General features: G+C 43.9%; 5 protein-coding genes across 5 annotated transcripts; 3 read left to right on the forward strand and 2 right to left on the reverse strand.

The window, feature by feature from the left end:
• Nucleotides 1-113: 113 nt before the first annotated feature.
• Nucleotides 114-2341, forward strand: BYT42DRAFT_593098 (pyridoxal phosphate-dependent transferase; the record flags this gene model as incomplete). Its single annotated transcript, XM_051570670.1, has 5 exons — nt 114-299; nt 449-1191; nt 1304-1639; nt 1735-1925; nt 2004-2341. 5 exons carry the CDS (start codon nt 114-116, stop codon nt 2339-2341), a joined length of 1794 nt encoding a protein of 597 aa, XP_051424360.1.
• Nucleotides 2342-4171: 1830 nt separating this feature from the next.
• On the forward strand, nt 4172-6119 carry BYT42DRAFT_513271 (kinase-like domain-containing protein). Its single transcript, XM_051565179.1, has 4 exons — nt 4172-4364; nt 4433-4528; nt 4595-5220; nt 5299-6119. Exons 1-4 carry the CDS (start codon nt 4190-4192, stop codon nt 5947-5949), a joined length of 1548 nt encoding a protein of 515 aa, XP_051424361.1. The 5' UTR covers nt 4172-4189; the 3' UTR covers nt 5950-6119.
• A 1230-nt stretch (nt 6120-7349) lies between these two features.
• On the reverse strand, nt 7350-8312 carry BYT42DRAFT_565163 (uncharacterized protein). The gene has a single exon (XM_051567836.1). The coding sequence runs from the start codon at nt 8095-8097 to the stop codon at nt 7600-7602; it is 498 nt and encodes a 165-aa protein (XP_051424362.1). The 5' UTR covers nt 8098-8312; the 3' UTR covers nt 7350-7599.
• A 1937-nt stretch (nt 8313-10249) lies between these two features.
• BYT42DRAFT_494258 (general substrate transporter) lies at nt 10250-11904 on the forward strand (the record flags this gene model as incomplete). Its single annotated transcript, XM_051564288.1, has 2 exons — nt 10250-10458; nt 10563-11904. The coding sequence occupies 2 exons, from the start codon at nt 10250-10252 to the stop codon at nt 11902-11904; spliced, it is 1551 nt and encodes a 516-aa protein (XP_051424363.1).
• Nucleotides 11905-11994: 90 nt separating this feature from the next.
• On the reverse strand, nt 11995-13815 carry BYT42DRAFT_291408 (uncharacterized protein). The gene is made up of 6 exons (XM_051562881.1): nt 13397-13815; nt 13266-13322; nt 13047-13208; nt 12913-12980; nt 12595-12838; nt 11995-12527 (listed from the first exon to the last, which is right to left on the reverse strand). Exons 1-6 carry the CDS (start codon nt 13716-13718, stop codon nt 12220-12222), a joined length of 1161 nt encoding a protein of 386 aa, XP_051424364.1. The 5' UTR covers nt 13719-13815; the 3' UTR covers nt 11995-12219.
• Between the last annotated feature and the right edge of the window lie 351 nt (nt 13816-14166).

A 14166-nucleotide genomic window follows, 5' to 3' on the forward strand; every position in this document is an offset into this window, starting at 1 on the left:
TCGCATCAAATTGATTTCCATAGATTGACTCATCTCCAGTTTTATCAGCATTGATTTCGATTCGTCCACCTACTCTTTTTTGTCCTTTTGCTTCTTTTTTTGTCCCTTATATCATGTCTGTTGTACCTGAACCGCCAACCCAAGTGGGAGCGGCAATTCCGGCTCATACTCCTCATGCTGTATCTGTCATGTTCCCAAAATGGCAAGACAATATCTATTACGAAGAAGGCAATCCCATCGTTACTGCCAAAATGGAGTGTGGCTATCCCCGCTTCTTTATTCACCCCCTCATTCAACAGGTAAAAGAGAGAGAAAACATTTAACAAAAAAGCAGTAAACAAAGCCGGCGAGGCTAATGTTTATTATTCTCCTGTTCTTGCTGTCGATTCTGGATGTATTTAATTTTTCTTTTTGGGTGCTTTTGGCTCGGTTTCGATCGAAATATTAGTTATGCGCTCGCTTGCTTGCCAAGTTTGGCCAGCCTACCGAGGACGGGATGCTGTTTCCTTCACGCAAAGTTGCTGAACGATGCCGTGACTTTATGAAACGTTATTACGAACCTGCCCATTCCCATTCCGGCCTTTTACGTATTGCGGAATTCGACATTACACCTGCCGATGCCAGCAGTGAATTGCAACCAGTGCGGACCTACATTCTTCTTTTCCCCAAAGATGCTTTCAAGGTTGCCAAGCAATACTGGCAGCATGCCGGTGATAATATTTCGTCTCGCATGGCCGAATATTGCCTTCGTATCTTGGATGAAAATCAGCGAATTGAAAAGGAGAAAGAAGCTTTGCTGAAGCGTCCCAAGGGAAATCGACGATACCAATCGGCGGCACCCTCTGCCGCGCCTACACCGAAAAAGGAAGATTCTTGCGAGGCTGAGCATCTGGTCTATGTCGAGGAACGATACGGTCGAAACTTGCCGATCCAGTTTGCTGACCGTGCAAAACGAGCGTTGCGTCGCCGCATTGCAGGCGTTATTACGGAGGCGGAGGAGGAGAATATGCTGGCGGACAAGGCAACACAGTCGGATCTGAAAGAACAGCGTAATTTGCAGGGCGATCGTGGGATCAAAGGTATTGCAGAAGACGATGTGTATCTGTTTCCATGCGGCATGAGCGCCATTTATCATGCACATCGCTATGCCATGACGATTGGTAATGCGGACCTGAAGAGCGTTTGTTTTGGGTAAATATTGGTTTTTCTTTTCTGTGCCCAATACCTCCTTTTAGTCGCCTGCATCACAAGATGAATTGGAGAAAATCCTCATGCACCATTGCCATCTTTTTCCCTCTCCTAGTTTTCCTTACACAGATACGCTCAAGATCCTTCAAAAGTTTGGCGCTGGCTGTCACTTTTATGGTTTGGGAGAGGATCAACAAATCGATGAGTTGGAAGCTTTATTACAATCCGGCGATCGCATCTTGTCCTTATTCTGTGAGTTACCGTCCAACCCCTTGCTGAAATCGCCCAACATGAGACGACTCCGCGCATTAGCGGATCAATACGACTTTTTGATCGTGGTCGACGAAACCATTGGCAACTTTTGCAACGTGGCAGCTTTGGAGTGGGCCGATATGGTCGTCAGTAGTTTGACCAAAGTATTCTCGGGCGACAGCAACGTCATGGGCGGCAGGTAATATGGAGCAAGAGATATTGTCCCTCACAAAAAAAAAAAAAGGAATGAGCGATAATAAGACGTATGGGGTTTTTTTTTTTTAATTTCTGTAGTATGGTATTGAATCCCAATCGCAAGCACTACCACTCGATAAAGTCAGCCATTGAAGCTGATTTTGAGGACCTTATATGGTGTGAAGATGCCATTTTCATGGAACGCAACTCAAGAACCTTCAAAGCACGATCAAATATCATCAATGAAAATGCTGAAGCTTTATGTGATTTCTTGGTCAATCATCCCAAAGGTATATTGCTTGAGAAGGAGGCGAAGAGAAAGGAACGATAGAATTGATACTCATGCTGAAACACTTTTTTTCTTTCAGTGCAAAGTGTTTATTATCCCAAGTTTGTCAGTCGAGAAAACTATGATGCGGTGAAAAATGTTAATGGCGGGGGCTATGGCGGACTTTTCTCGGTGGTGCTGCAACACGAGAACGCTGCGTCTCAATTCTACGATAACTTGCATTGTGCTAAAGGTCCTTCCTTGGGCACCAACTTTACTCTCGCTAGTCCCTACACCATTTTAGCCCATTACACTGAACTTGATTGGGCCGCCCAATTCGGTGTACCTCGACATTTAGTACGTGTGAGCGTCGGCCTCGAGGAAAGAGACCGCTTGCTCAAGATGTTCAAAGATGCACTCGATGCTGTCGAAGCATAGTCACACACATTGCTTTTGAATAAAATATAATAGAAAAAAAAAGTCGGACCATGTAAGAAAAACGTGGTAGAAGGCAATGGTGCCATTACGTTTTCGATACTGTATAACGTAACATTTAGAGCAATAATTCATTCAATTATTGAACAAGGATTCTCGTATGATCAGTCGGCAGTATCCGATGCTGGCTCCCATTCAATATAGTCTCAAGTTGGGTACCAGGGCCTTCTTTTACCTTTCTATCGAAATCGCTTTTTTGTTATGGTGCATACGAAAATAACTGTCGACGAAAAAAGCACCTGTGAAACTGTGCTACTGCATCCTATTCTTGTTGCTGATTCCATGTTCTGCTGCAAAAAGCTCTTATTCTAATAGGGTACCTTGGGAGCCGAGTTTGAAGTGTGTGTGTCTGTCTCTGAACCTGTCTCAAGCAACCTGAAAACCAACCATCGGCTACTGTAATAGCAGAATACTCAAAAGAGGGAAGTATATCTTATCGTATCTACGAAGTTTCCGAGTTTGACCATAGTCCGGTACGCTCTCATTTTTTCCGTCGCCAGAGTTTTCTTCCGGTAGGGAATTCCGATTCTGGGATGAGCTAATCTTCACCGATGTCTCACGGGGTTCGTTAGACCCTCAGCTTGAGCTTTTTTTGGCAGGTTGATACATTTTGTCTTTTATTATCCTTTCTTGAGCAAAAAATATGTTGGGTACAATGCGTCATTGACACCCATTTTCTCGTGTACCCTACCCTTTCGCTTGCACCCTTATCTCCTATCATCTATCGCGGCGCCAAACTTTTCGTCGAATAACAGATCCGGCTCATCATCCAATTCCGACGTCCGATGAGGGGACTTGTGACTAGTACATGTAATTTGATTGGATAAATCCATGATTGAAAAAAAAAGAAAACCAAAGTTGAGATGCCATTGGCCATGATGCCATTGGACGTTCTGAGTTTGTTTATCTTAGCTCCTTCATCTTTCCCAATTGATGCCCCAAACACCTGTTTTGGCTACTTCTTCTTTGGGTATGGGACCTTACCACGCTAGACAAAGTTTTTTCATATGGTTGCGATGAACATTTTTCTTTATAAAGTAAAATTTCATTTCGCTCATCGTCATCATGAAATGGCCCGATGACTTTTAGTGCTCTTTGCCTTTGTAACTCCTCTTTGGCTTCCATCATGGTTACTCGAAGAAAAAGAAAGCAGGAAAGAAAGCAAACCTTTGAAGGGAAAAAGTGCATAATGAAGAATGGATCGGGATACCGATCTTTTTTCTTTTGCGGGTTGCGAGACAACCCCCTTTCCCCTCTCTCTTTTTTCTGTTTCATGTTCGTAAAGCCCGATTTGGCCAGTTTCGGCGACCCGATTGGCCAGCGGACCTATAGTCACGTGGCTCTTGGTTGCCATGAGCACTACCAGACCCTGTTGACTCCTAAGTATAGCAGGTGGCAAATCTGTATCACAAATAGAAAATGATTTGACAGTTAGAATAGTACATTTTCTTTACTTTTTCTTCACAGTAAAAATGGATAAAAACCGCGCCCCACTCTTGATATAAAGTTTTATTGCTTCGGGGTTTGCAGTGTTCTGACGACGTAATTTAGTCTTATCTTTGTTGAGATCAGCCAAAGGAGATGCATCGGAGGATCAAAGTTGACAAATTGAATGTGATAATGGTCGCTGTAGCCCGCCTCAAAGGTACCCAAACAGAGAGGGTCATTAAGATTCAACTCCGCAATCCGAGACAGCACCTTAATTTTTTTCAAGCACAGAAGGCTATATAAAGGCTCCAAAACCCAGTGATGGTTTAAAGCTGTCCTAGAACAAACGATTATAAACAAAAAATGGATCTTTTGAATAAAGGAGTTGACATGCTACGTAAACGCCGATCGACGCTCACTCTACGGCGGAAGAGCAAAGAACCTTCCAGTGCCGCCTCTTCACGGCCATCCTCCATCTCAAAGACACCCAGTATTTCTAGCAGTATCACCAGTGACGACGCCAGTGACTGGTCTCAAGGTATGGATCACTTCTACAAATAAACGATATGCTTTTTTCAACAAGACGCAATGACTAACTTAATGAAGGTACTTGCTCAGGTCACGGCATGGGTATCAGTAGCTGGATGACCCCAATCAATCCTCCAACCAAAGACGACACAGAGCTCAATACATCACGTTATGGTAAGCCTTTCTGGCATACTAAACAACCGTTTACAAAAATATCTAAACATCTCTTTTTTTCTTTAGAAGATGACTATATTGCGCCTGCTTCTGCCTTGTCTAAATACGATTATCTTGCCTCCTCTCCTTCCCTCGCTTCGCCCCTTTCACCCATTCCTCAACCTGTCGAGGAAGAGTCCTATTTCACTCAACATACCGATACTGTCACTTCCACACCTTCCTCCGAATCGGTACCAGCTACACCTGCTTCCAGCACCGCAGTTTCGGTGGCCAGCGAAAAAGTCCCTCCTCTTGCGCATCCCAAATCCTCGTACACTCCTCGCCCACGTCTCGTTACCACCAAAAGCAGCAATGCCATTCCTCGCACGGTACGCCGCAAACGACCTCACCGAAAACTGCACTTGGACGACTTCATCTTGAAAGAGACATTAGGCACCGGATCGTTTGGTCGAGTCCACCTGGCTCAGTCCAAATTCAATAAAAAGCATTATGCCATTAAAGCCCTTGACAAGTATGATGTCGTCCGCCTCCGTCAGGTCGAGCATACCAATAATGAGCCCACCATTCTGAAAGAAATCTCGCATCCTTTCCTCGTGAATCTTTGGGACGCATTCCAGGATGACACTCATTTGTTCATGGTCATGGACTATGTTCCCGGCGGTGAACTGTTCCGTATCTTGCGCAAACAAAAGGTAAGAAATATTCCGAATAATCAAACGGACTTGACACCTTGGAAAATGAATACTAATAGTCTATTTTTTTTTCTCTAGAAATTCTCTGAATCAGTGGCAAAATTCTATGCAGCTGAAGTGATTTTAGCTCTTGAATATCTTCATTCGCAGAATATCATTTACCGTGACTTGAAGCCCGAGAACATCCTGCTGGATGGGAAGGGTCACGTTAAGCTGACCGACTTTGGTTTTGCCAAGCGTGTCGATGATGTGACCTGGACGGTGTGCGGCACTCCCGATTACCTTGCTCCAGAGATTATTCGATCCAAGGGATACAGCAAAGCCGTCGACTGGTGGAGTCTAGGCGTACTTATTTACGAGATGCTGGTTGGCGCACCACCTTTTGTCGATAAGAATCCCGTCGCTCTGTATGAGAAGATTCTCGATTGCCGCGTTACATGGACTGACGATATCTCGCCGGTGGCCAAGGACCTCTTAATGGGGCTGTTGACTCCGGACTTGACTCGCCGTTACGGCAATCTCGAACACGGCACCCGCGATATCAAGGACCATCCCTGGTTCGCCGATATCGATTTTCACCAAGTTTTGCGCCGAAAGACCAAACCGCCCCATACTCCCGATATTAAGGACGATGGTGATACTGCCTGCTTCCAACGCTACAAGGAACCTCAACATCCTTACGGTCGTGTGCGCGGCGATCCTTACCGCTCCAAATTCCCAGCGTTCTAAGAAAAAATCCTTCCTGCACTTAACATTCATTTTTTTTGTATATTTTCCCATCATCTTCAAGCCATACCACATGAACCTATGCATTCATATTACTTACATACCCCTCAATGCGCTTTCTAACAGTTCATTAATATAACGTCAGTGTTCAAATAATAAAGAATAAAAAAAAAGATAGCCAAACAGATGACAATCAATGTGCAGTCCGTGCTTTGTTGTGACACCACTACCCGGTTTTAACTACATGTTGCATGTGGATGAGTGTCTGCTAATACGAGGCATATATCACCGGTTGAAATGGTGATCGAAAAGACAATGTATCAGTTTTTCTTTTGCAACGGGCGAAGCGTACCCAAAATTGTTTATTTGCATGCACATGGAGGCAAGGAAAGAAAATAACTACACTGGGCCCAGCAGGAGCGAGCAAGCTATGATTCACTCAGTTTGGACAAAGACCATGATTAAAGCCATACACCTAGCCTTCTTTATACTCTCAACGTCAAACATAATGAGAGTGGCGAAGTAAGGTCCAAACCCATTACCAGGCACATTTCACTAAATCGAGAAGTGTACTAGTGGTTTCGCTTTGCAAATGTGCGTCCACCTCTTCTTTAGGCGATATGTTCTGTTCTGCCGCTAGCTAATCCAAAAGCTGGTCGATGTCGCCCCAGAAGAACAGGATGATCCAATGCTATCTTTTTGACATGTAACGATGTCTTCAGCAAATTTTAGCCTTGTTTTTTTTCGCTCTGAACGGAGCAATAATCGTTCCTTGTTGCGTCATAAGCCTTGCTTACGCAGCGTTTTTGGAACCGTAGATGGATGAATTTTCGTTGAGGTTCGGTTGGTAAGATCTTCCTTTCAGTCCGTATATTTCGGTCCCTGCGGACTTGCTTTACCAAGTTTCGGTTGTTTCTATGGATCAACTTGTTGTCGATCCCGGGGCTAAGAGTGCCTCTTCTTCAGACCTTCGAAGACAATGTAGAAGATAGATCGCAATACGTTGAATTGCTTGTGGTTGCCTAACTGGCAGCCCGCTTCTTTCAATGCCATGACTGGGGCCCTCATTTTTTGCTGCATACGTCGAGCGGCATATGAATATCCAAGAAAAGGACTGAAACCTGGCAAAAAGGAAGCCGGTCTTTACTTGTTCCGTTTCCGAATTTTTTTTTGTTCCAGGTAACTGGCCAATCATATTCACCGTTTCCCGTGATGGCCAAAATTACTTCAAGACATCCGTCAGACTTTGTCTGACTCAGGCATGTTCCCAATAGGCCAGACTGTGGGCAACTCCATTCGTCAAACAAAAAGGGGATCCCGATCCTATTTGTGTAACATTTCCAGAAAAGTAACCAACCTTTGCCGACTTGACGAACACAGCCCTTGCCATATTCTGACCCCTAATTTTTTGTTCCCTACACAGTCTCTCTTATACGTCTCAGATGACGTGTAGTCAAACATGGAACTAATCTTGGTGATGGATCAACGTTAAACGAAGAGCTCAAGCGGTGCTTTAGCGGAGAAGCTTACAGAGCATGGAAAAACGTCAAATCTCGTCTCTCCTAATATGGCACCAGGCAAGGGTGGATACTACGATAAAGTGATGCATATGCTGCGCAAACAGCAAAACGTATCATTTCAATGCTTGAATTTTTACCAATATGAGTGCAACATTTTTCTATCAGACGGGCATGGAGATATTAATTGACGAGAATAGCGGCCCCCAAAACCATGAAGTACAATATGTCGCTGATCAGAATAAGCTCGTGACTGAGGCGACTGCGACTCATATTGAATCTCTGAAAGATAAAAACGCCTGGGGATCTTTCCGGACTTGCTCAACGTCGGTAGGAAGCGAAAAGACGGAAAGCGTACGAATGAAATGATCGACGAGCGACTCTTTCTTCTGATAGTTTGTTGGCTATATGCTATAATACACATTTGCCCACATTCGATCTTTTGACCTTCACCTGCTGAAGTCAACACTTGGGCGCTGCAAGGTGCGCCAGCAGCTGATACATAATTGACGAGAGATAATTTTGGACAATGAAAATAAGTCATTTGTCTTACTTTAGCACGTTGTGCGACTCTTCCTTTGAATATGTCACCGCTTTGACTATTTACAATAGTTTGAACACACTCAAAAATCATCCTGTGCTCTCTTGGACAACGGCGCGATTGGATAAAGGAGCGAGCATTAGACGCTTCCACATAAACAGGACAAGATCAACGACGCAATGAAGCAGAGTCATAAACACATACGCCAGTACTGCACATAGTAAACGGCTGAAGAAAAAATACATGGTCATGCATTACGGTGTCTCGTGCGCTTCACTGCAAAAAGACTCAGAATATGTGGCTTGGCTAATCGGTTACTCAAAATGCACTTAGAGGAAAGTACTTTAAGTTTGAACGTGCCACGCATTCTATGATAATCAACTTTCAGATCTTGTAACTTTCCTTCCACTCTCTCCAATTGCAACTCATTATCATAGATGTGATACAGCGAACATTTAAGAAGTAAGACATTCGATTTTTCGCGTTCGGTTTCCATGCATAGTTCCCGTTACAGCTAAAATAATTACCGGGATGAGGACGTGATTTGATTGTTGATGTGCGACAGCAAGTGGATCCCCAATTTTTTTTTTTCGTTTACTTATTGACTTGCCAACAAAGTGTTTGATGCTTCATACGCAAGAATTGAGAAAGCCAGGTTTACTCATGAACCAAGCCAAACTGCCGGACGCAATAAAAAAATGAAAAAAAGTTAAACAAGGGTCAGCCGTTATATCCATATTCTTCAGTTTGTTCAGTTGCGTCGGTGTGAGTTTCCTAATAAAGTGACTGAATAAAGGCGGGAAATAAGACCCTTGCCTGGGAAGGCTTATATAAGGCGGAAAGCGTGTTGCCTCTCCTTTTCTTGTCACACATGGACATAAGCCCCAGCATGGACACAACATCAAATCGTAGATTCCATTGTATCGTACAGGTAGACTGTATGACACCATATTATAATGCTCTTTCCTACAACTCTGATGTGAAAACGGATGCTTTTTTCAACATGGAAAATCCCTCAATGCGGGTTCACATCGGTAAGAAAGCTTAGTTTTCCCGGTTCTTCACAAGGCTACACAGCCAATCAAATTCGAGACGGGTTCTATTACCGAAAGATCATCCGAACGAATAAAGGTGTGACCGCGCCACAAAAATAGTAATCAAAGATCGCCTATTCAATTCGTGCATGCGATTTGAAGCCCCTGCTTGTTGACAGGTGATTGCCCAACTCCATGGAATATGTAGAGAAGTTCGAAGACTACATCTTCTCAGTGCTTATTGTTGTTATCCGTTTTTGGAAAGTAATGTCTTTCTAAAAAACGATTACTTTGAAGGATCCGTTATCTCGGATCTGTAGATTATAGAAAACCTCCAGTTTTTTTTTCAAGAAATTTTTTCATTATTATACAGAAACCTATTAGATCGTTTCAGGCACCCTGACCGGCACAGTGAAACACTGATTCAGTTGAGCCGTCCTCAGAGACGCTGATCAGGCTACATTTTCTTCACAGTGCTTAGGTAAGGATTGGATAAACTCCATATTTCATCATTCGCTCATCGACACAGTGGGATCGGCCTCTTCCGAAATATGGTACGATTTACTACTGAAACCAAGCAACAAAATAGGTGATGAAGCTAACGGTAACCTTGAAATGAATTCAATAAAACCTTTTTCATTAACATGTATTGTCGAAGTCTTCTCTATGGGACTTTTGGAAAACTCCATTTAATCATCTGATGAGCGATTTTCTTTAATGCCATGCGAAAGACAGATCGAAAAAGCTTGAGAGAAGCGGAGAGAATAAAAAGAAAAAAAAAGGTTTGAGGAAGGCCCTCGCGAACGCCGAGGACCACGGAACATTTTTTTCCTTCAAGGCGAAAATGATGTCCATAGAAGGAATGTGTTTTTCTTTCCATGATCAAGGTCTTGCTTCTTACTGGTGCTTGGATTGATTGAATCAAGCTGGCCAATGAATCGAGCCTGGTCCAAAAGTGGCCACCAATGACCGTCATTGGCAGCGGAGACTCAACCGATTTCATTTTGACTGACCGCAAATCACACCACTGAAAAATTCGGAACAAATTTTGGTGTCACCATGCCATTTAAATAGAGCTTCATTTCCCTTGTTCTCCCATCCAAGTTTCCCATCTTTTTCCCAAATCGCAAATCAGTTTACCCTTCTTTTCCCAATCTCCCCCTCTCCCATTCTTTTCTATTTATTATCTAATTGTTTAATATTGAATCACCATGGATTCAATGAACAGTAAAGTACGACCGTTCGTGTTCTTTTGCGCCATCATCGCAAGTTTGGGTACACTGAATTCCGGTTTCAACACCTCGGCTTTGAACATTCCCGGAGATAATGTTCGTTATTGTCCCAACGTCGCTCACGGCGTTCAGACTTATTATCCCAACTCGCCTTTGCCCCAATGTCTCCCCATGAGCGATTGGATTTGGTAAGCTGAAAAGATTTTTTATTTTTTTTTCTGATCGCCATGCCAATGGCGGGGTTAGAAAAATTCTAAATGGGAGCTCCGCTAACCCGATGTCAATTGTTTAGGGGTGTTGCCACGGGTATGTTCGCAGTGGGCGGTTTGATCGGCGCCATGTTAGCTGGTCCCATGTCGGACAAGTGGGGTCGTCGTGATGCTATGATTATGATCAATGTTTCCTTCTTCATCGGTGCTATTTTGCTGTCTACTTCGGTCCACTCGGCCATGTTCGCTATCGGCCGTATTTTTGTTGGTATTGGTGGTGGTTTCATGACTGTCGTTATTTCGATGTACATCGCTGAAACTGCACCTCCCAGATCGCGTGGTTTGCTTGGTTCGTTCTTGCAGTTGTTCATGACCATCGGTATCCTTGTTATCGAAGCCATCTCTCTTGGTCTCCGATCCGCGGTTGGCTGGCGTGTCTTGACCGTCATTACGGTCGTTCCCGCCATTGCTCAGATGATCTGTTTACCCTTCTGTCCCCGTTCTCCCCGTTGGTTGATTTCCCAGAACCGTATCGATGAAGCTCGTCTTGAACTTTTGAGACTCCGTAACGGTGACATCCAGGAAGAATTCGCTGATATGGTTTTGGCTCTTTCTAAGGGTGGAGGTGCTGACCGCAAGAAGCCCGCTGACGAAGCCCACCAAGATCGTGATTCCGCTGCTGGTTTCGAAACCAAGGAAGCTGATGAACCCGCTGGTGCCGAGCCTTTTGATGCCGAAGTTAACCTCAACTTCTTCCAAGTCATGACTATTCCCGTGTTGGCCCGTCTTACTCTCAAATTGTTCGTCGTCCATTGCGCTTCTCAATTGACCGGTATCAATGCCATTATGTACTACTCCACCTCCATTTTCCAGGACTCCTTTGGCGACAACGCTCCCTATGTCACTGTCGGTGTTGCTGCTTTGAACGTGCTGTTGACCTTTGTTGCGTTGGGTTTGGTCGATCGTCTTGGTCGTAAGGTGCTTTTGCTTATTTCCGCCATTGGTATGACCGTCTTCTCCGTGTTGATGACCATCGGTCTTCGTTTCAACGTCTCTCCCTTGCAAGTCGTCTGTATCATGTTGTTCGTCGCCTCCTTCGCTGTTGGTTTGGGTATCATTCCTTTCATTCTTACCGCTGAAGTGTTCCCTACCTATGCTGTCGGTGCTGCTTCGTCCGCTTGTCTCGTCGTCAACTGGCTTTGCAATTTCATCATCGGTCTCATCTTCCCTACCTTGCAGAGAGCTTGCGGTCCCTACGTGTTTATCATCTTTGCCGGTATTGCTTTCTTGACTGCTATTTTCCTTCTTCTCTTCATCCCCGAAACCAAGCGCAAGTCCATCGAAGAAGTTGGTCGTGAAGTCGGCTGGTACGGCATCTCCTTGGACACCATTAAGCAAAAGGCTGAGAAGAAGACCATCATCTAGACAACCCATTCTCTTTTCTCACTTTATTTCTTTTCTATTCTTCTTTCATGAATGTATACTTCCCATTTTAATTCTCTTCCCACTTTTGTTTGCATTGACATTTTTTATTTTCTCATCTATAATCAGTTCTAGAAGCATACAGTTGTAGATTGTTGTATTTTACAATCTGATAAAAAGTATTACTCAATCCTTATATATTGGCATTGATCCATGATGGCTATTTCTGTTGAAAGATGTGCTGATTAGATGGCTAGTTTTTCTATGACAAGATATTGCATGGCAATCTGGGTATCGGGGGATCTGGGACAATCGGAGCTAGGCATCGAATATCCGGGGATTGAGATGGCATGCTCGAAGGGTTTGATTCCATAAAATGCGATCCAGTTCTTCTTTGGAAATATCCGATTGACCATCATAGGCTACATTGGGTATATTCATTGGCACCCCTTCTGCCCAGTATTGACCATTGGTGTCAGACAAAGTGGATAAGCAAAGGTACAAGGGTGTTGTACTGCCTTCTTTTGGTGTAAGCATGATGAATGCAAAAAGCGGATGGAAAATGCGGTACTTGAACACGCTTGAATAAGCGAATAATTTCGTACAGACGGTGCCAGGATGATATGCTAGCAAATTGGAAACTTGTTTAGCTTTTCCTTCTTATGTTGACTCTAAAAAAGAATCAGGCTATACCATGGACATGAATGCGGCAACGTTTTTTCTCTAGTTGACAAGCAAGGGTGCGGACAAACAGCGCCAGACACAGTTTGCTGTGTGCATAAGGCGACAGACCATCCCATCGATACGTTTGATTGGCTCGCTGAGAGCTTATACCATTTATGCCGTAAATTGTCGAACTGGAAGCAAACAGAATCTGACCATCCTCAGCCATCCACGGCAGGACGAGCATCGTCAACAAAACAGGCGAAAGATAGTTCTATGGAATACATCAAGAAAGCGTAAGCGTTTTTGTCCTCCAAAAGACCTTTTTTCAAAGCATATATTTCATACCGTTTGATATTGTGCTTCATATCCATCCTCCGTCAGAGCACAAGGCGTGTTCATGATGCCCGCATTATCTGATAATTTCAATCAAAAAAATTAGATCATCAAGTGTTTTTTAAAAGAAGTTCCTGCAAACTTACTAATCATAATATCAATGCTGCCTTTGGGGACTTTTGCTTTCAATCGGTCTACAAACTGATGTACGCTTTTAAATGATAAAAGATCCATTTGAATAAACTGTACATCCCCATGAGATGCCAATTTGTCTTGTGCTTGCTTCCCCGCTTCCGTCATACGAGAAGCTAGAAAAATTGTTAATCAAAGAATAAGGGCATATCTTTCAAGATTTATGCTTTTACCAATAATCACTTTGAAACCGGCCTTTAACAAACCACGAGCAATCTCAAAACCGATACCTGTTTCACCACCTTGTAACAATAACTGAGCTTCCGGTCAAAAAGACTTATCTGCAGTGCGCTTCCTTGTTTACCTGTGACTATAACGGTTCGAACTGGCATCCCTGCATGCTGTTGTCGATAGGTGTGAATGAGCGTATCAACTTTATCGTGATAATACTGCCACGAGGGCGCTCCGAATAAGCCCCGCTTAAAAATCACGGTAAGCACGGTCTCGGCTATCCCCAATAAATAGACACGTAGTAATGACGGCACCCAAATAGCTTGATGAATGCCGTGGTTGATCAAGATCATGCTACGCACAAATGTTGCGTGACCCGAGCATGCATAGTTAATCAGCAGATAGACGGAACCAATCAAGCATGTAGCGACTATCAATAGGACAGCCACCACCATTGTATAACAAGACAGCACCGAGCAGTCGAAATCGGAACCTCGAAAAGGCAATTCAAGCGATGGACAATAAAATTTCCGCCTTTCTTCATGTGAAAAAAAGAATCGAAAAATAGATCCTTGATCCTCTTACGTTCGTTTTTTTTATGTGGAGCTTTAAATGCCTCTTCAAACCAAAGCCGATTCTTCCTAGAGCACCTTTATTCCATATATCTTTCTTACACGTCAAACCAGCCACACTCGTTCCTTGTCGCACACTGACAGCGAAACCGCCTCCCAATCCTCAACGCCCGCATCGTATTCCTAAAGGCTTCGAGTCGTTTTTCAATGTAAAGCCGCCGCCTCACAGTCATGCTTCCGAGTCGACAAAACAGCAAGCCAAAACCAGCAATAAAGGGCCTTCGCCACCGCCTGGTTATCAGTCTTGGATTCCGATCGTGGTGTTGGCCAC

This window comes from Radiomyces spectabilis (assembly GCF_025331425.1).
Source record: "Radiomyces spectabilis strain NRRL 2753 chromosome Unknown BYT42scaffold_5, whole genome shotgun sequence".
Lineage (NCBI taxonomy): Eukaryota > Fungi > Mucoromycota > Mucoromycetes > Mucorales > Radiomycetaceae > Radiomyces > Radiomyces spectabilis.

Excerpts from the sequence above, each read along its gene's own strand:
- BYT42DRAFT_565163 (XM_051567836.1), bottom strand. The coding sequence starts at position 8,097 with ATGATTTTTGAGTGTGTTCAAACTATTGTAAATAGTCAAAGCGGTGAC.
- BYT42DRAFT_513271 (XM_051565179.1), top strand. The coding sequence starts at position 4,190 with ATGGATCTTTTGAATAAAGGAGTTGACATGCTACGTAAACGCCGATCG. Across the intron at positions 4,529-4,594 it reads GCTCAATACATCACGTTATG|AAGATGACTATATTGCGCCT; the intron begins GTAAGCCTTTCT and ends TTTTTTCTTTAG. Across the intron at positions 5,221-5,298 it reads GTATCTTGCGCAAACAAAAG|AAATTCTCTGAATCAGTGGC; the intron begins GTAAGAAATATT and ends TTTTTTCTCTAG.
- BYT42DRAFT_291408 (XM_051562881.1), bottom strand. The coding sequence starts at position 13,718 with ATGGTGGTGGCTGTCCTATTGATAGTCGCTACATGCTTGATTGGTTCC. Across the intron at positions 13,209-13,265 it reads CGGTTTCAAAGTGATTATTG|CTTCTCGTATGACGGAAGCG; the intron begins GTAAAAGCATAA and ends CAATTTTTCTAG. Across the intron at positions 12,528-12,594 it reads TTGCCGCATTCATGTCCATG|CATATCATCCTGGCACCGTC; the intron begins GTATAGCCTGAT and ends CCAATTTGCTAG.